General features: G+C 45.4%; 1 protein-coding gene and 1 pseudogene across 1 annotated transcript; both read left to right on the top strand.

Annotated features, from left to right (window-relative positions):
- The first annotated feature begins 7488 nt into the window (after positions 1 to 7488).
- LOC109736799 (uncharacterized) lies at positions 7489 to 11679 on the top strand. Its single transcript, XM_020296012.4, has 12 exons — positions 7489 to 7797; positions 7899 to 7999; positions 8227 to 8287; positions 8386 to 8530; positions 8629 to 8766; positions 9373 to 9512; positions 9687 to 9734; positions 9995 to 10105; positions 10185 to 10363; positions 10440 to 10561; positions 11026 to 11102; positions 11187 to 11679. Exons 1-12 carry the CDS (start codon positions 7576 to 7578, stop codon positions 11295 to 11297), a joined length of 1455 nt encoding a protein of 484 aa, XP_020151601.1. The 5' UTR covers positions 7489 to 7575; the 3' UTR covers positions 11298 to 11679.
- A 2084-nt stretch (positions 11680 to 13763) lies between these two features.
- Positions 13764 to 15494, top strand: LOC109736840 (BTB/POZ and MATH domain-containing protein 1-like; annotated as a pseudogene).
- The last annotated feature ends 4300 nt before the right edge of the window (positions 15495 to 19794 follow it).

Raw genomic sequence — 19794 nt, 5'->3', positions numbered from 1 at the left:
TGATTGACGGTAGCATTATAAGATGATCTCTCACTAAAATTTCAAGATAAAAGTGTTCTCCCTGAGTATGCACCGTTGCGAAAGTTCTTCGTGCTGAGACACCACGTGATGATCGGGTGTGATAGGCTCTACGTTCAAATACAACGGGTGCAAAACAGTTGCACACGCGGAATACTCAGGTTAAACTTGACGAGCCTAGCATATGCAGATATGGCCTCGGAACACGGAGACCGAAAGGTCGAGCGTGAATCATATAGTAGATATGATCAACATAGTGATGTTCACCATTGGAACTACTCCATCTCACGTGATGATCGGACATGGTTTAGTTGATATGGATCACGTGATCACTTAGAGGATTAGAGGGATGTCTATCTAAGTGGGAGTTCTTAAGTAATATGATTAATTGAACTTGAATTTATCATGAACTTAGTACCTGATAGTATCTTGCTTGTCTATGTTAATTGTAGATAGATGGCCCGTGCTGTTGTTCCGTTGAATTTTAATGCGTTCCTTGAGAAAGCAAAGTTGAAAGATGATGGTAGCAATTACACGGACTGGGTCCGTAACTTGAGGATTATCCTCATTGCTGCACAGAAGAATTACGTCCTGGAAGCACCGCTGGGTGCCAGGCCTGCTGCAAGAGCAACACCAGAAGTTATGAACGTCTGGCAGAGCAAAGCTGATGACTACTCGATACTTCAGTGTGCCATGCTTTACGGCTTAGAACCGGGTCTTCAACGACGTTTTGAACGTCATGGAGCATATGAGATGTTCCAGGAGTTGAAGTTAATATTTCAAGCAAATGCCCGGATTGAGAGATATGAAGTCTCCAATAAGTTCTACAGCTGCAAGATGGAAGAGAATAGTTCTGTCAGTGAGCATATACTCAAAATGTCTGGGTATAATAATCACTTGATTCAACTGGGAGTTAATCTTCCGGATGATAGCGTCATTGACAGAATTCTTCAATCACTGCCACCAAGCTACAAGAGCTTCGTGATGAACTATAACATGCAAGGGATGAATAAGACAATTCCCGAGCTCTTCGCAATGCTAAAGGCAGCGGAGGTAGAAATCAAAAAGGAGCATCAAGTGTTGATGGTCAATAAGACCACTAGTTTCAAGAAAAAGGGCAAAGGGAAGAAGAAGGGAAACTTCAAGAAGAACAGCAAGCAAGTTGTTGTTCAGGAGAAGAAACCCAAGTCTGGACCTAAGCCTGAAACTGAGTGCTTCTACTGCAAGCAGACTGGTCACTGGAAGCGGAACTGCCCCAAGTATTTGGCGGATAAGAAGGATGGCAAGGTGAACAAAGGTATATGTGATATACATGTTATTGATGTGTACCTTACTAATGCTCGCAGTAGCACCTGGGTATTTGATACTGGTTCTGTTGCTAATATTTGCAACTCGAAATAGGGGCTACGGAATAAGCGAAGATTGGCTAAGGACGAGGTGACGATGCGCGTGGGAAGTGTTTCCAAAGTCGATATGATCGCGGTCGGCACGCTACCTCTACATCTACCTTCGGGATTAGTATTAGACCTAAATAATTGTTATTTGGTGCCAGCGTTGAGCATGAACATTATATCTGGATCTTGTTTGATGCGAGACGGTTATTCATTTAAATCAGAGAATAATGGTTGTTCTATTTATATGAGTAATATCTTTTATGGTCATGCACCCTTGAAGAGTGGTCTATTCTTAATGAATCTCGATAGTAGTGACACACATATTCATAATGTCGAAGCCAAAAGATGCAGAGTTGATAATGATAGTGCAACTTATTTGTGGCACTGTCGTTTAGGTCATATCGGTGTAAAGCGCATGAAGAAACTCCATAATGATGGACTTTTGGAATCACTTGGTACTTGCGAACCGTGTCTCATGGGCAAGATGACTAAAACACCGTTCTCCGGAACTATGGAGAGAGCAACTGATTTGTTGGAAATCATACATACAGATGTATGTGGTCCGATGAATATTGAGGCTCGTGGCGGATATCGTTATTTTCTCACCTTCACAAATGATTTGAGCAGATATGGGTATATCTACTTAATGAAACATAAGTCTAAAACATTTGAAAAATTCAAAGAATTTCATAGCGAAGTTGAAAATCATCGTAACAAGAAAATAAAGTTTCTACGATCAGATTGTGGAGGAGAATATTTGAGATACGAGTTTGGCCTACATTTGAAACAATGCGGAATAGTTTCGCAACTCACGCCACCCGGAACACCACAACGTAATGGTGTGTCCGAACGTCGTAATCGTACTTTACTAGATATGGTGCGATCTATGATGTCTCTTACTGATTTACCGCTATCGTTTTGGGGTTATGCTTTAGAGACGGCTGCATTCACTCTAAATAGGACACCATCGAAATCCGTTGAGACGACGCCTTATGAACTATGGTTTGGCAAGAAACCAAAGTTGTCGTATCTTAAAGTTTGGGGTTGCGATGCTTATGTGAAGAAACTTCAACCTGATAAGCTCGAACCTAAATCGGAGAAATGTGTCTTCATAGGATACCCAAAGGAGACTGTTGGGTACACCTTCTATCACAGATCCGAAGGCAAGACATTCGTTGCTAAGAATGGATCCTTTCTAGAGAAGGAGTTTCTCTCGAAAGAAGTGAGTGGGAGGAAAATAGAACTTGATGAGGTAACTGTACCTGCTCCCTTATTGGAAAGTAGATCATCACAGAAACCAGTTTCTGCGACACCTACACCAATTAGTGAGGAAGTTAATGATAATGATCATGAAACTTCAGATCAAGTTATTACTGAACCTCGTAGGTCAACCAGATTAAGATCCGCACCAGAGTGGTACGGTAATCCTGTTCTGGAGGTTATGTTGCTAGACCATGACGAACCTACGAACTATGAAGAAGCGGCGGTGAGCCCAGATTCCGCAAAATGGCTTGAGGCCATGAAATCCGAGATGGGATCCATGTATGAGAACAAAGTATGGACTTTGGTTGACTTGCCCGATGATCGGCAAGCCATTGAAAATAAATGGATCTTCAAGAAGAAGACTGACGCTGACGGTAATGTTACTGTCTATAAAGCTCGACTTGTTGCGAAAGGTTTTCGACAAGTTCAAGGGATTGACTACGATGAGACCTTCTCACCCGTAGCGATGCTTAAGTCTGTCTAAATCATGTTAGCAATTGCCGCATTTTATGATTATGAAATTTGGCAAATGGATGTCAAAACTGCATTCCTGAATGGATTTCTGGAAGAAGAGTTGTATATGATGCAACCGGAAGGTTTTGTCGATCCAAAGGGAGCTAACAAAGTGTGCAAGCTCCAGCGATCCATTTATGGACTGGTGCAAGCCTCTCGGAGTTGGAATAAACGCTTTGATAGTGTGATCAAAGCATTTGGTTTTATACAGACTTTTGGAGAAGCCTGTATTTACAAGAAACTGAGTGGGAGCTCAGTAGCATTTCTGATATTATATGTGGATGACATATTGCTGATTGGAAATGATATAGAATTTCTGGATAGCATAAAGGGATACTTGAATAATAGTTTTTCAATGAAAGACCTCGGTGAAGCTGCATATATATTGGGCATCAAGATCTATAGAGATAGATCAAGACGCTTAATTGGACTTTCACAAAGCACATACCTTGACAAAGTTTTGAAGAAGTTCAAAATGGATCAAGCAAAGAAAGGGTTCTTGCCTGTACTACAAGGTGTGAGATTGAGTAAGACTCAATGCCCGACCACTGCAGAAGATAGAGAGAAGATGAAAGATGTTCCCTATACTTCAGCCATAGGCTCTATCATGTATGCAATGCTGTGTACCAGACCTGATGTGTGCCTTGCTATAAGTTTAGCAGGGAGGTACCAAAGTAATCCAGGAGTGGATCACTGGACAGCGGTCAAGAACATCCTGAAATACCTGAAAAGGACTAAGGATATGTTTCTCGTTTATGGAGGTGACAAGGAGCTCATCGTAAATGGTTACGTTGATGCAAGCTTTGACACTGATCCGGACGATTCTAAATCGCAAACCGGATACGTGTTTACATTGAACGGTGGAGCTGTCAGTTGGTGGAGTTCTAAGCAAAGTGTCGTGGCGGGATCTACGTGTGAAGCGGAGTACATAGCTGCTTCGGAAGCAGCAAATGAAGGAGTCTGCATGAAGGAGTTCATATCCGATCTAGGTGTCATACCTAGTGCATCGGGACCAATGAAAATCTTTTGTGACAATACTGGTGCAATTGCCTTAGCAAAGGAATCCAGATTTCACAAGAGAACCAAGCACATCAAAAGACGCTTCAATTCCATCCGGGATTTAGTCCAGGTGGGAGACATAGAAATTTGCAAGATACATACGGATCGGAATGTTGCAGACCCGTTGACTAAGCCTCTTCCACGAGCAAAACATGATCAGCACCAAGACTCCATGGGTGTAAGAATCATTACTGTGTAATCTAGATTACTGACTCTAGTGCAAGTGGGAGACTGAAGAAAATATGCCCTAGAGGCAATAATAAAGTTATTATTTATTTCCTTATATCATGATAAATGTTTATTATTCATGCTAGAATTGTATTAACCGGAAACATAATACATGTGTGAATACATAGACAAACAGAGTGTCACTAGTATGCCTCTACTTGACTAGCTCGTTGATCAAAGATGGTTGTGTTTCCTAGCCATAGACATGAGTTGTCATTTGATTAACGGGATCACATCATTAGGAGAATGATGTGATTGACTTGACCCATTCCGTTAGCTTAGCACTCGATCGTTTAGTATGTTGCTATTGCTTTCTTCATGACTTATACATGTTCCTATGACTATGAGATTATGCAACTCCCGTTTACCGAAGGAACACTTTGTGTGCTACCAAACGTCACAACGTAACTGGGTGATTATAAAGGTGCTCTACAGGTGTCTCCAAAGGTACTTGTTGGGTTGGCGTATTTCGAGATTAGGATTTGTCACTCCGATTGTCGGAGAGGTATCTCTGGGCCCACTCAGTAATACACATCACTATAAGCCTTGCAAGCATTGTGACTAATGAGTTAGTTGCGAGATGATGTATTACGGAACGAGTAAAGAGACTTGCCGGTAACGAGATTGAACTAGGTATCGAGATACCGACGATCGAATCTCGGGCAAGTAACATACCGATGACAAAGGGAACAACGTATGTTGTTATGCGGTCTGACCGATAAAGATCTTCGTAGAATATGTGGGAACCAATATGAGCATCCAGGTTCCGCTATTGGTTATTGACCGGAGAGGTGTCTCAGTCATGTCTACATAGTTCTCGAACCCGTAGGGTCCGCACGCTTAACGTTACGATGACAGTTATATTATGAGTTTATATGTTTTGATGTAGCGAAGGTTGTTCGGAGTCCCGGATGTGATCACGGACATGACGAGGAGTCTCGAAATGGTCGAGACATAAAGATTGATATATTGGAAGCCTATGTTTGGACATCGGAAGTGTTCCGGGTGAAATCGGGATTTTTCCGGAGTACCGGGAGGTTACCGGAACCCCCCGGTAACTTAATGGGCCTTAGTGGGCCTAGGTGGAAGAGAGGAGAGGAGGCCAGGGCAGGGCCGCGCGCCCCTTCCCCCCCCCCCAGTCCGAATAGGACAAGGGGAGGGGGGCGGCGCCCCCGCTTCCTTCCTCCCCTCCACCTCTTCCCCCTCTCTCTCCTAGTCCAACATGGAAAAGGGGGGGAGTCCTACTCCTAGTAGGAGTAGGACTCCTCCTGGCGCGCCTCTCCTCCTTGGCCGGCGGCCTCCCCCTTGCTCCTTTATATACGGGGGCAGGGGGCACTTCTAGACACACAATTGATCAATGATCTTTTAGCCGTGTGCGGTGCCCCCCTCCACCATATTACACCTCGATAATATTGTAGCGGTGCTTAGGCGAAGCCCTGCGTCGGTAGAACATCATCATCGTCACCACGCCGTCGTGCTGACGAAACTCTCCCTCAACACTCGGCTGGATCGGAGTTCGAGGGACGTCATCGAGCTGAACGTGTGCTGAACTCGGAGGTGTCGTGCGTTCGGTACTTGATCGGCCGGATCGTGAAGACGTACGACTACATCAACCGCGTTGTGTTAACGCTTCCGCTTTCGGTCTACGAGGGTACGTAGACAACACTCTCCCCTCTCGTTGCTATGCATCACCATGATCTTGCGTGTGCGTAGGAATTTTTTTGAAATTACTACGTTCCCCAACAAGACCATGGCAGGGTCTGCATGAGATTGTAGACAAGGAGGCTTCGTCGGCATTCCAGAGCTTGGTACAATGGCGCATCGGAGATGGCGCGAAGATACTCTTTTGGAAGGATAGATGGATTGGAGGGGCGACAGTGATGGAGCTAGCGCCCAGCTTACTGCCCAAGGTCAAAACTCGGACGATCAACAAGAGAACAGCGAAGGACGGGCTGTCTCTCCATGCTTGGATGAATGATATTGTGGGGGATATGAACACCGAGGACTTGGCGCAGTTCATAAGGCTATGGGAGGCGTTGGTGAACATCCAAATCCACCAGGGTTCGGAGGACATGCCGTACTGGGCTTGGAACGAGCCAGGCACCTACACAGCCTCTTTTGCTTACAAGATGATGTGTGAAGGAAGTATCAAGTTTCAGCCGGCGGCAGCCATCTGGAAAAGCAAAGCACCACTCGCTTGCCAAATCTTTATGTGGCTGGCACTTCAGTACAGGCTATGGACTTCGAATAGGAGAGCTCGACATGGTATTCAAGAAACAACATCGCCATGCTTTCTCTGCGATCAAGAGGAAGACACTGTGGACCACATTCTGTCTCAGTGCGTGTTCGCTAGGCAGGTGTGGTTCCTCTGCTTCGCCAGGAGGGGGATTGATCTTGCCCTGCTTCCGGATGGCAATGCTCCCTTGCAAGTTTGGTGGATGAGAGCCAGGAAGACAGTGCAGAAGACCATGCGAAAGGACTTTGATTCATTTGTGATGCTCATTTCCTGGTGTTTGTGGAAACAGAGGAACGACAGAGTTTTTGGTAGGGATGGCATCACAAATGAGCTAGGCACTGTGGAGTGCATCTTTAGAGAGCGAAAGCTGTGGGAATTAGCCAGTAGGAGTGGAGTGTTACATTTTTGTGAGTAGTCCCTTAGGTTTCCTACCGGAGTTCGGGAGGGCGGACGCTTCTGTGAAGTGGACGTCGCTTTGTAACCTCTTGTAAATACTTTTCTATCTTCTATAAAGCTAAGGTACGCCTTTGGCGTACTCTCGAAAAAAATGATTGAAGATGAATAGATCGGATTTTTTTATATAAAAAAATAGACTTAGTATTGACACTCAAATTGTATTGGATTTATTTCTGTTTTTCCTACGAATGTTAATGTTGAAGACCAGGTTTGGACAGGAGCACGAGCCTGACACTCCCAACGCCGGTGTGCTCACGGACAAGAAAAATAGGAAAAAGAAGTGAAAGAAAAACACTTTGCCAGCTCAGGCCCCGTACGCCCGCCCGAGATCCAAAGCCCCCTTTCCCTGATCTCTCCCCGTCGCGCGCGCCAGCTCGCCGGCGCGCACGCACGCACGCGGACGCAGAAATGGCGGGCGACTCTCCGGCCACCGCCTCCGCCTCCGCCCCCGCCCCCGCCCCGGCGTCGCCGTGCCCCGCCCCCTCCCGGCCCACGGACCCCGACTTCCTCAGCTGCGTCCTCCAGCCCCCGACCCCCTCCTCCTCAACCTCCCGCCCCGACCCCGACTACGCCGCCCTCCGCCGCCTCCTCCTCCGCCGCAAGTCCTCCTCCGCGCTCAACCACCGCATGGTACCCGCCCCTAGATCCCTCCTCCTGCCATTCGCATCATGCTCGTTTTCATGCGCTGGGGACAATGTATGATTGGATGGATTGCTATGGGGATGCTGCAGGAGTGGCGGTGCAACGGCAAGGGCTACGTCGTCTACCGGAACTTCCTCCTCCGCCGTATCGAAGCCGCCTCAAGCAGCGCCCACAGCACGCCCAGCAACAGGTGACGCCTCTGATTGCTCTGTGCTTCAGTCGCCTGACACGCCCCTGCCTTATTAGACGAAACGAGACCAACATGTTGCTAAGTTTGTGCGCGGTGCTGTAATTAATGTAATCTCGAACTACTGCTTGTGCTTGTCCGCTAGTTTCTTCTCAAGCCCAATCGTTTAAGCATGAAGTCTGATAGTACGAAAGGTGAAATCTAACATCTTGGGCTTTCTGATTGACCAGTGGGAGGTGGTTTGCTAGCCCTACTACATTTTCTGAAGCAGACAGCTGGAGTTCTATCAGGGTTTGTTCTTCTAGCTTTTCCCATGAAGCTTGTTCTGTTCCTGAAGAAGTGTGTGTACACATGTTGCCGTGAAGTCTGATGTTACTTCTTTGCCGCAGGACCTCAGAAGTAACAGCGGTAAGTTAAGCCGCACCTTGAGTGTCAGCTCAAAGCATAGTGAACCTGAGCGCCATGTCAGATTCGCCGAACCTGCGTACTCGTTTGTTGGAATGCATTGCATCTTTGACAACTGCAAAGCATCAGGTTATTTGCTCGTAGTCATGCTAGACAGTGTCTTCTGTGTCAATGATGAAGTATCCTCCTATGAGCTAATTGAATAGTATCGATTTTACCCTTGGCAGTTACCGTATTGCAATTTGGCCGCACGAATTCAGATCTGCTTGCTTATGGTTCATCCGATGGCAGTTTGACGGTTTGCCAGGTTTCTGAGCCACCCTCTGTTCTTCAAAAATTAACAGGACATTCAAAAGATATCACAGGTTAGACCACTTAATCGTATTTGTAAAACTATCTTTTTTTTTTGTATATCTACCTTCACTTTTACTTTCAACAAATTATTTGGTTTCAAGGGCTAAGAAAATTGAGATCTCCACCTAGTAGCATACATTCCTATGTGCATAAAATCTGCATAGGACCATGTCCCTTGTGTCATGTCATCTCCTGGTGTTTATGGGCTCAGTAACCAAGAACTACTTACTTAGGCCATGTAATGTTACAAAATAACTTTGTAGTTCTCATGCAGTTAATGAAGGCTTGCTATGCATGCCCAAAGCTTTTGGTTCCCACTGCTGTCACATTTAGCAAACATACTGATTCGTTAATTGTGGTTTCCTGTTATAAATAATACATTCCGCTCTGGTCAAGAGGACAAACCCTAGTGCTGAGCATATAGAATCATTATGCACAGAAGTAATACTATAACTAAATGAATTTGGGCTTGTGATAGCTAAAATGGTAGTGCAAGACTCGAAAAGATATGATATTGTATGTACTTTGTGAATGTAAGCGAAGCATGATCAATTCAAGCTGTACTTTCCTGTCTATTCCCGTATCTTGACTTTATTATTATTCTAACGGCATTACAGATTTTGATTTTTCATCTAATAACCAGTACATAGCTTCATGCTCCATGGATAAAACTGTGAGAGTGTGGGAGATCTCTAAAGGCACTTGTATCAGAGTCGTATATGGAGTTTCTTCCCAGCTATGCATCTGCTTTCATCCCGTAAGTCCAACTTAGCAGAAAAGTATGATTGTTACTTTTTCCTATTCCTTTCACCAATGCTTTTTGCCTGCATCTGCAGTGCTAATAAGTCACTATTCCTTTTACAATAACCAACATAAATTATCTCTCGTATCATATATTTACTGGTGGTTCCTTTCAAACACTTTATTGCAGGTGAACAATAATTTGCTGTTAGTTGGCAATGCAAACAGGGAAATCAATGTAAACTTCCTGCCCTGTCGCTCTTACAATCTATATACAATAGTATGCTTTTGCATATGTTGCTTGTTGGCTGGTCCTCTGATCAATTTTCTGTTGTGCAATAATAAGAAAAATGATGTTTGTCTGTTCTGGTATTTATCAGTGAAAATGATGTACCTGTTGTCCGTTAAATAATTTTAAATCACATCAACCTTTGTAATCAGAAACATTTCCATCAATTGCTTTAACGGCCGTGTGATCCAATTTTCTTTCCAATCTAGGCAATTAATTTTAGTACTGGGAGAGTAATCAGCAAACTCACCTGTGACAATGCGGTTACAGCATTGGATATCGACCACACTGGTCAGCTTATTTTTGCTGGTGACGCGCAGGTATCAAATAATTTGATTTTCTAAATACTAATGTGGAATTTAAATTTCATAGTTTTGAATTGGTGCTTGAAATGTGCAGGGTTACATATACACTATTAGTGTGAACTCTCACACAGGGTCTTTATCTAGAACTCATAAGAACAAGAGTTGTAAGAGCAAATCTTCCGTTACAACCATCCAGTACCGTACCTTCTCTCTCGTAGCACGTTGTCCAGTACTTCTCTCTTGTGCTCAAGATGGAAACCTGTATTTCTTCAGGTGTGTACTTTATTACAGTCCATCCTGTTGTGGCTTCCACTTTTATCTCACCAGCATTCTGTTATTGGCATTTCAGCATTGCAACAAATTCCCATGGATACTTGACTCTCATATGCTCTCTAAAATTGGCTTCACCAGTGCAGAATATCCGTGCTTCTTTCTGTCCACTTCTTTCCCTTGAGAAAGGGGAATTCATAGGTGAGTTGGAACTGTTTGTAGTTGCTTTTTTCCGAGAAACCATAGTTGTTGGCTCTGGTTAGCTGAAACTTAAGCGGTTTGCACCGAATTGCTACTGCACTTTTGTATTGCCTGCCCTCAACTTTTGCTTAACTATTTCATTAATCGCTATGAATGCCGAGTCATAGTTTAGTCCAGTGAAGTATCAAGGCAATCACAATTGCCACTTAATGCCAAGTTTTCCTGGTCAAACTTTGTTACACTACTTTTTTAGACTGTTGAGTTGAACTTTTGAAACAAATTAATAACCTGTGATGGATATCTTTGGCAACTGAGTGTGCTTGCTTTTCCAAGAATAAATACACCATCTGTCATTCACCAGTCGCAACCCTTTTGTCTACCGCCTATAAGACAAATGCATTCCTGAACTTTTGAAAATTAAATAAATAAATGTAGCTGACTTGTATTTTCTTCTGGCTATGAAGTTACTGGCAGTGGAGATTCGAATGTTTACTTCTATGATTTGGCTCGGCCAAAGAATTCATGTGTAAATAAACTGCAGGTATGCTCATTGTCCCTATACTTTTTGCATCTTAAAATTTGGTTACAAGTTGAGGTATTGATGAAGCCATTTACATCCCTGAAGGGACACGGCTCTCCAGTAATGGGAGTAGCCTGGAATCACGGGGAAAATTTGCTCGCCTCATCCGATTCAGACGGTACAGTTATTGTATGGAAACGAGCAAAAACTAATTAGAGTGAACGCCACATCTCGAGGATGCTTGTATACAGCAATTGTAGAGGCTGATACATTGTCCCAACAGAGGCATTGCCTAGCGCGCATTGTACCCGCCACCATGTTGTTTGTAACATACCACAAGGCCTGGGCAAGAAGATGGACCGGCCTTCGATTATATTTACAGAAGTATAGGTCTCCCAGTAGAGTGTAAATCATTTTTTTTCCCCGGTGTATCTTGTATCATTTCATGCTTTTGCCCCCAATTACATTGATTTTGTTGTTCAATACTGAAAGGTATAGTGGAAATAGTACCCTGGGTTTTCAAATCCATTTGGTGCATCATGATGTTGCTCTTCAAAACAAAGTTTATGAACTGAAATGGATTTGCTGCATTATTCGACAGGTTCAGCATTACCGAGTTCCATTCTGATGGTTGCAATTTACTCGGTATAATTCCAAGTTACCAACACATCTAACATATGTATGTAACGTTCACAAATTGGCACGTTTAGTAGGATAACAAGTTACGTACTTCCTTCGGTTTCACTTTTTGGGTCTGCCTACGCGCGATGGAGCAGACTTCTCATAAACAGTTTTGCTAAGTCTCAGTCGACTAAGACTTCGTTAAGTCTTAGTCGATGCTATATCCATAAGATTTACATTGAGATCTGTGCAATTTTTTTTCAATTTTTTCTTCTCTCTTGCATGTAAATTCACTTGACTGAAACATGGTTAAATCTGAGTCGACTGAGACCTAGCCACACCTTTTCATAGAAGGAACGAGAGCACCTGCATGGACTGCGCTTCGGTGCCTTAAGGCACCTGCCTTTGTGCCTATGACATGTGGGCCCAACAAGTGGCTCGCCCACATGTCAGGGACCCAAAGGCAGGAGCGTCGCACCTGCATGGGTATGATCCCTGTCTCTGATACACTAGCCCATGTAACTTTTAATTTCACTGTTGGAACTCAGATCTGTTTTCATCATTAGCCCATCTAACTTTTAATTCGATCGTCGGAATTTATATCCGTTTTTATTATTAGATTATTTGTGGTGAGTTCTTTGAAACTAGATCCCACATGGGTATGTTTTAACTTTTTTCTCGAGAACAACTTTTGGTGCTATGGAGGCAATTTCTTTTTTTAAGGGAAAAGCCTTCATGCCGCACTTTATTTCATCACAAATAAGGAGTCGTCTATTACATCCGAAACAATAAAACTAGGGGGAATATCATCCTAGAAAACAGTAGAGTTGAAGTAAAAGCATGTCTAGCCAACTTGTCGCGCCGTCGATGACAAGGCGAAGTGGGCGAAGTGCGGCGCACTGATGGTCCTGGAGAGGGTAGGGGCGAGGCCCACGAGCCTATGAGCTAGGGCACGGCTCTCTCTCGTTTGTATGGGGAAGGAACAAAAGAATCGACAAATCAGACGGTCACATGGTGCAGGATCAACAATGGAGAAGGTGACCGATCTGGGCACCCCATCGATCGGCCGATGCTGAGTATTGCGCTCTCTCTTTTTTGAGAACGAAATGTGGGCGTTAGCCAACTCACCCACACGTCTCCATCATCGTCCAGTAACTTCTGCACGAATCTTGGCACGAATTAGCTGATTTTGTATGCCACGTAGGACAACTCGCGTGTGTGGTGTGTGAGAGAGGTCGCCCACACATCCGTTTTACCACACGGAGGGGCAGGTGTGTGGGCGTTTAGCAGTTCGCCCACACACCAGTTTTCAGTCACGCACAAGGGCTGGTGTGTGGGCGTTTGCCATCTCGCCCACACGCCCGCCTCCTCTCCCACACCCAAGCTGCCAGTTGCCATGCGTTTTGCAGTGTACATGGCAACTGCCCTAGTGTGATTGCAAGCAAATGGCAACTCTTTTTTTTACCCGAACATGTCAGTTGCCATATGTTTTGCATGGTACATGGCAAACTCCCCTAGCGTGCACGTAAGCAGATGGCAACTCTTTCTTTTTAAATGGCAACTGCCCTAGCGTGCTTGTGAGCACATGGCAACTCTCTCTTTTACCTGAACATGTTTTTTGCCATGCCTTTTTTTGTAGCGCTACATGGCAACTGCCTAGTGTTAGTAGGTGGCTACTCCTAAAGTTTTGAAATCATGGCAAATGCAGTAGACCAGACCACACATGGCAACAACTGTAGTTGTCCAAAAAATGGCAATCTGGAACTTTGACCTGAGATGGCAACTGCAGTTGAGCAAACATGGCAACTGTAGTTGTCCGACATGGCAACCGTAGTTCAGCGACATGGCAACTGCACTTAAACGAACATGGACGAGGGTCCGGCCCATGGCAACTGCGGGGCGCGCGGTAGTGTCACGTGGGGCGTGTGGGACCACGAGGTACGAGGCCTGACGTACCGGGTTTTTTTGCCACACGCACGCGTGTAAGAGGGACTGGGAGGGAAAAAGAAGGCGTGTGGGCGCTAGTTGTTTTGCCCACATACAGACATGTGGGCTGGTCCTCTTAGGCACCACACAGAACGTGTGGGCAGATTTCTTAACGCCCACGCGTGTGGCAGTTATCGGCGTCCTTTTGAGAATGCTGCTCTTTTTGTTTATGATGCCACTCCGTATACTCGCCGTTGTTTCCCAATTACGGATGAACACGAGGAATTGCAGAACGGGGAGGAAGCTGAAAACAGCTAGATGTTCAAATCTGACCGGGTTTAAATCGGAAAAGGTAGAACAAAGACGGACTGTTGTGTCCGAATCGGAAAAAGCCACGCACAATAATAAGTACAAGAGCCCTCCAAGTAGTACAAAGCAGAAGCCCCACACGAATCGTCAAATCCTAACAGCTCAAACAAAACAAAACAAAAAACTCACGAATCGCCTCGCCGCGCCGCCGTCCCACCCTTGCCGCGCCGCCGTTCCCCTCCTCCCGAATCGCCTCGTCCGCGTTCTCCTTTCCCGCTGCGCCAGTCGAACGATGTCGGCATCCCGGATCCCACCACGGACGATGTCGGCGTCGGCCTGCGCCCCGGAGACCGCGCAGGGCACGCACCTGTTCAAGATCGACGGCTACAGCCTGTGCAGGGGCCTCGGCGTCGGCAAGTCCATCCAGTCCGCCACCTTCCGCGTCGGCGGCCACGACTGGTGCGTCTACTTCTACCCCGACGGCCTCAGGGAGGACAGCAAGGACTACGTTTCAGTCTTCGTCGAGCTCAAGACCGAGAACGCAGAGGCGAGGGCGCTCTACCATGTGAGGGTGGTCGACCAGGCCTGGCCGCCGCCGCCTTTCACGTGGCCGGTCCCCAGCCAGTACGAGGCGCTGGTGTTTAACTCCGCTGATGACTACAACTGCTGCTCGGGCTACACCCATTTCATGAGGAGGACGGAGCTGCAGCCGTACGTTCTGGAGGACACCCTTATCCTCGAGTGCAATCTTGCCGTCATCGAGCTGAAGGACGCGCAAGAGGCTGATGTCAAGGTTAACTTTGAGGCCCAGGCGCCGCCGTCCGAATTGGTTCATAACCTTAGCAGCTTGCTGGAGGCTACGGAGGGATCTGATGTGTCTTTCACGGTCAAGGAGGAGATTTTCCCGGCTCATAAGGTCATCCTCGCAATGCGGTCGCCGGTCTTCCGGGTGAAGTTCTACGGCCCGATGAGGGACGAGAGTAGCCGCAGCATAACCGTTGAAGACATGCAGCCCGCTGTTTTCAGAGGACTGCTTCACTTCATCTACACTGATTCGTTGCCTCCATTGGATTACCTGGATGACGATGAGTATGAAGAAATGGCTAGGCATTTGCGGTGGCCGCAGATAGGTACGCCATGGAAAGGATGAAGTACATGTGCGAGATCAAACTTTGTGAGGTTCTTCATACCGGGACTGTTGCGACCACCTTAGCTTTAGCCGACCAGCATCATTGCAGCAAGCTCAAAGATGCATGCATTGGATTCATCAACTCTTCAAATAGAATGGTTGGTGTGATGGCAAGTAAGGGGTACGAGTCCCTGAAAAGGACATGTCCTTCTCTCATTGCTGATATATTGGAGAAAGCAGCTAAGACTCGCAGAATTTAGTATGCTGACCGTAGATTAACTTGAGAGTGTAATTAGTTCAGTTGAGACCGTAGCAATCTGGGATTAGTCTGCTTATTTCTTGTGTTCTTATAGATCTTTTGTAAAAGGGTAAGTTTCTCAACGTGTATGTCTTCGATGTCATTGGGCCACCCTATATATGAACCTATGCTAGATCAGTAGCGTTGTTCTACTGTGTTGACTTGACTAGCAGCAGATTTATTGTTTTTCGAAATTCCTTTTATGCAGTCATTCCATTTCTCTAAGTAGAACTAGCCACCATGACCACATCTATTTTGAAATCTTGTGAAACGTTGGAAATAGAAATAATAAGTTACTCCCTCCGTATAAAAATATAAGACATTTTTTGATACTTCGTGGGAGTATTTGGCAAAATAAGTGATCAATGTTGAATGTTCATTTTATATGGAACTTCTATACACCATGTTCCTCATGTGTCCCTTATACAATACCAATATCTTTTAAAAAAATCGTCCTTCCCCCAACAGAGGCATTGCCTACACCCATTACCTGCCATCGTGTTGTTTGTAACATAATGCCACAAAGCCTAGGCAAGAAGATGGGCTGCCCTTCGATTGTATTTAAAGAAGTATTGATCTCCCAGTAGAGTGTAAATCATTTTTTTTCGGTGTATCATTTCAAGATTTTGCCCCCAATTACTTTTTTTTGAAACTGTCGAGAGGGGAGGGGGGGGGGGGGGGGGCTCCCCAACTGAATTCATTTAAAAAAATTGATCCAGTTTATAAGAAAAACCAGATAAAAAACCGAACAGAATGGCCTAAGTTTATGAGGGAAATCAGGCCGAAAAACCGCGCAAGCAACTAAGCCTCGTCGACCACACGACAGAAGACCAAAGTCGCGCCAAACACACATCGCCGAATTCAGAGCTGCCGCTCCGACTTCATCCGCACGCACTCGAGCTGCATCGCCGCACAAACAGACGCCTTGTAGCCCATGCTACCCAAGACGACCACCGCAGACCACGAACGATGCGCCAAAGATGTCCAAGGCCTTGGCATACCAGCCCGACCAATCCCACGGATTGCGTCAACTGGGCAGACGAACTCGCTAACCACATAGCACCAAGTCGCCACCCACCCATCGTTCGGAGCCGCCGCTCCAACGCCCACCACTTGCACACGATCCACAACGTACGACTCGGACGCACGTAGGCCACGCCGCACGACTTGGATATGCATAGAAAGGTGGCGTTGTCTGGCGTCGTGGTGGCATCGACAGCGGGTCTGGCAAGGTCGATGCATCGGTACCTGCTCTGAATATGAATCGATGGAACATGGTGGCGGCGAACTCTACAGCGGGTGCATGTGATGCCTGCTGAGAGTGCGCTGGACCGGTATGTGCCCTAGACCTGGCGACGGTGTGTGCCCCAGACCTGGCGATTGTGGCTTGGTTGAGGTCTTCGGTTCTAGATGTTGAGTTTGGTGTAAGGTCCGGCCAGTCGGCCCCAGCAATACGCACCCCATCATCAATTAAATAGGAGTAATAACAAATGTTGCCAAGATAATGGCTTCAGACTTATTGATGTATTATTTTTTAAGATCTTGATGAATAATCAATAAAATGGCTGTATGCATTGCCCTGATGAAGAGATTGGAGGTAATCTCCCTTTTCGAAAAAAGTTGTCTTGTTATGTTGCACCTCGCCTTGTTAGCCATAAAATGTCTTCGTTTTATTTTTACAAACAAGAGGGCTTCCCGCTTTGCAGGGGCTCTCAGACCGAGTAGGGTGGTGATTTGGTGAGACAAGCCGATAGGCCAGTCCATGCATGCTATCATCCTTGTAACCTAGCATTCTTGCACTTGGGCTGAGCAACCCCTCCTCTGCTCGTTTGTGTCTCTCCGTTGCGCCTCTTGGCGTACATAGTGTGAGATTCGTCATAATCCCTGTTATTCTACTTCACATATCAATGAAATGATACGCATCTAATGCGTATTCATGAAAAAAAAACTGGTGATGGGTGATTTTGTTCGATCACGTTGATTGTGTTTTTCAAGGTTGAAACCGTAGAAACGTGATGCGGGCAAGGCATCATTGATCGATAATTCTACTAAAACCGAGCCATTTGATGAGTCGAGGCATGAAAAAGTTGCGGAAAATAATGCCAAGCATGCGACCAGATTATGCCGAGGAAATGATGGTCGTGTGCGACAGCTTTGTGGACCAAAAATTGCTCCTGTATTTGAAAAGGAATTAATGCATGTTGATTCTCATCATACAGTGCTTGTACCAATACCTAACAGAATGTACAACAAAAGGTCCAGATCAGATGCTAAACAGGAACCGAAGCCAGAAGATATAATTCTAACGTTTCGTACGCCTCCGAAGATAATAAGGATCGGCAGTTGTCTGTTTAAACTACAGGCATGCAATTGATAAGATCTGCCAAGGGATAAGTCTCCGTCTTTCATTTAATCAAGTCATTTTATTTTTGGTGATAGGCCACGTGAGTTTCACCAAGACCTGTAATTTTGCTTGTACGTGGCAGATGTGAGAGTCAAGTTGTACTATTTACGTACATGTTTTGAGTTTAGGTTAATTAAGGTGATCAATGTGGCCAGATAATTAATTAGTCAAATCCTTAGTTTGTTAGGAGAGTCCGTTTCAATTTAGTTTGGCTTAGTCTTTTCCAAGTTCGCGTCGCCTATAAAAAGGGCCGGCCAGGGCCGATGTAGAGATTAGTTTTGAGTTTTATTCCGAGTATGAGATATACAGAAAAACGTCCGAGTTACGGGCGACCATATCTTGTGTATTATCTTTGATTTTCCTATCGTGGAAATTTACTAGCGACGGAGGGTTGATCATCACATCGACGCCTACGTGCTGATCCGAGTGGATCATTATTTTCGTTTGTGTATTTTTGTACACAGGTGAAAATTGTTCTTGGAGGTTACGAGGAGGAACAGGGAGACGAGGTGTTGATCGAGTATCGCCGTGAAAGATCGGGCCATCTACACGTACGAATTGGCATCTCGCTAGTTCGTGCCTCATCAAGTGGTATCAGAGTTAAGGTTAGTCACGGTGATCAATTGGCAATGTCGTCTGTGGAGTTGAGCATCAACATGTTGAGCAGGAACATATTGATGGAGGAGGAAGGCATTGGCGAGGTCACTCTTTTTCACACTCGTTGCGTCGTGAACGAACGACGTGTCAATCTGACGATCGATGAGAGTACTGCAGTCAACATGGTAAGCATCGAGGTGGTGGAAAAATTGGGGCTGAAGATGGCACCTCTTGAAAGACCAAACACACTGAAGTGGTTCAAAGGTGAAATCAAAATTACGCATCAGATTTTGCTAATTTTTGATCTGGGAAAATATTGTTGTGCGGAATTTTTTCATGTTTGTCCTGTGTCCATGGTGTCGTGCCATCTGCTACTTGGGAACCCATGGTGCAAACGTGTTGGGGCTGTTCGGAATTGCAAGAAAAATAGTTACTCTCTATCATGGAAGGGCCAACAAATATGTTTTGTTCCCATGCCAACGGATGTGTTCAGGGCAGATTGGAAAAATCGTTTGCTAAAAAGAGATGAACAACAGGAAGAAAGAAAGAAAGAAGTTGAAGCACCGACAGAGGGGTTGAATCTTTTGGTGGAGAAGGTAAAAATTGATGGCGGTGCAAAGGGACAACGTTGGAGTGTTTTTAAAACACAATGCATGATCAAGGATCGTGCATGCAAGATGATAATTGATGGTGGCAGCTTTACAAACGCCATTAGTAAAGATGTTGTGCATGCATTGGGTTTGTCCATGTGGCGGCATCCGCAACCGCACCACGTGGAGTGGCTATACAATTCCGGAAAATTAAAGATCACGCATAAGGTGCGTTTGAAGTTCGCAGTTGGAGATTATATTGATACAGTGGACTGTGATGTTGTGCCGATGGATGCGTGTCAGTTGTTATTGGGAAGACCATGGCAGTTTGATCATGATGCAGTTCATGCCGGAAGATCCAACACATACATGTTCATGCATGATGGAAGGAAGCACGTGCTAAAACCAATGGCAGACAGTGCAATAACCATAGAGAAGCAAGTTCCGGAGAGGAAGGTTGTACAAAAATTGGACTCGAAACCGAGGACGGTTTCTGTTCAAGGAAGGGAGGATGATGCGGGCAAGGCACCATTGATCGATAATTCTACTAAAACCGAGCATTCGATGAGTCAAGGCATGAAAAAGTTGCGGAAAATAATGCCAAGCATGCAACCAGATTATGCCGAGGAAATGATGGTCGTGTGCGACAGCTTTGTGGACCAAAAATTGCTCCTGTATTTGAAAAGGAATTAATGCATGTTGATTCTCATCATACAGTGCTTGTACCAATACCTAGCAGAATGTACAACAAAAGGTCCAGATCAGATGCTAAACAGGAACCGAAGCCAGAAGACATAATTCCAACGTTTCGTCCGCCTCCGAAGATAATAAGGATCGGC

Source organism: Aegilops tauschii, chromosome 3 (assembly GCF_002575655.3).
Source record: "Aegilops tauschii subsp. strangulata cultivar AL8/78 chromosome 3, Aet v6.0, whole genome shotgun sequence".
NCBI lineage: Eukaryota > Viridiplantae > Streptophyta > Magnoliopsida > Poales > Poaceae > Aegilops > Aegilops tauschii.
The sequence above is the reverse complement of the archived record's forward strand: the minus strand, read 5'-3'. Positions and strand labels throughout refer to the sequence as shown.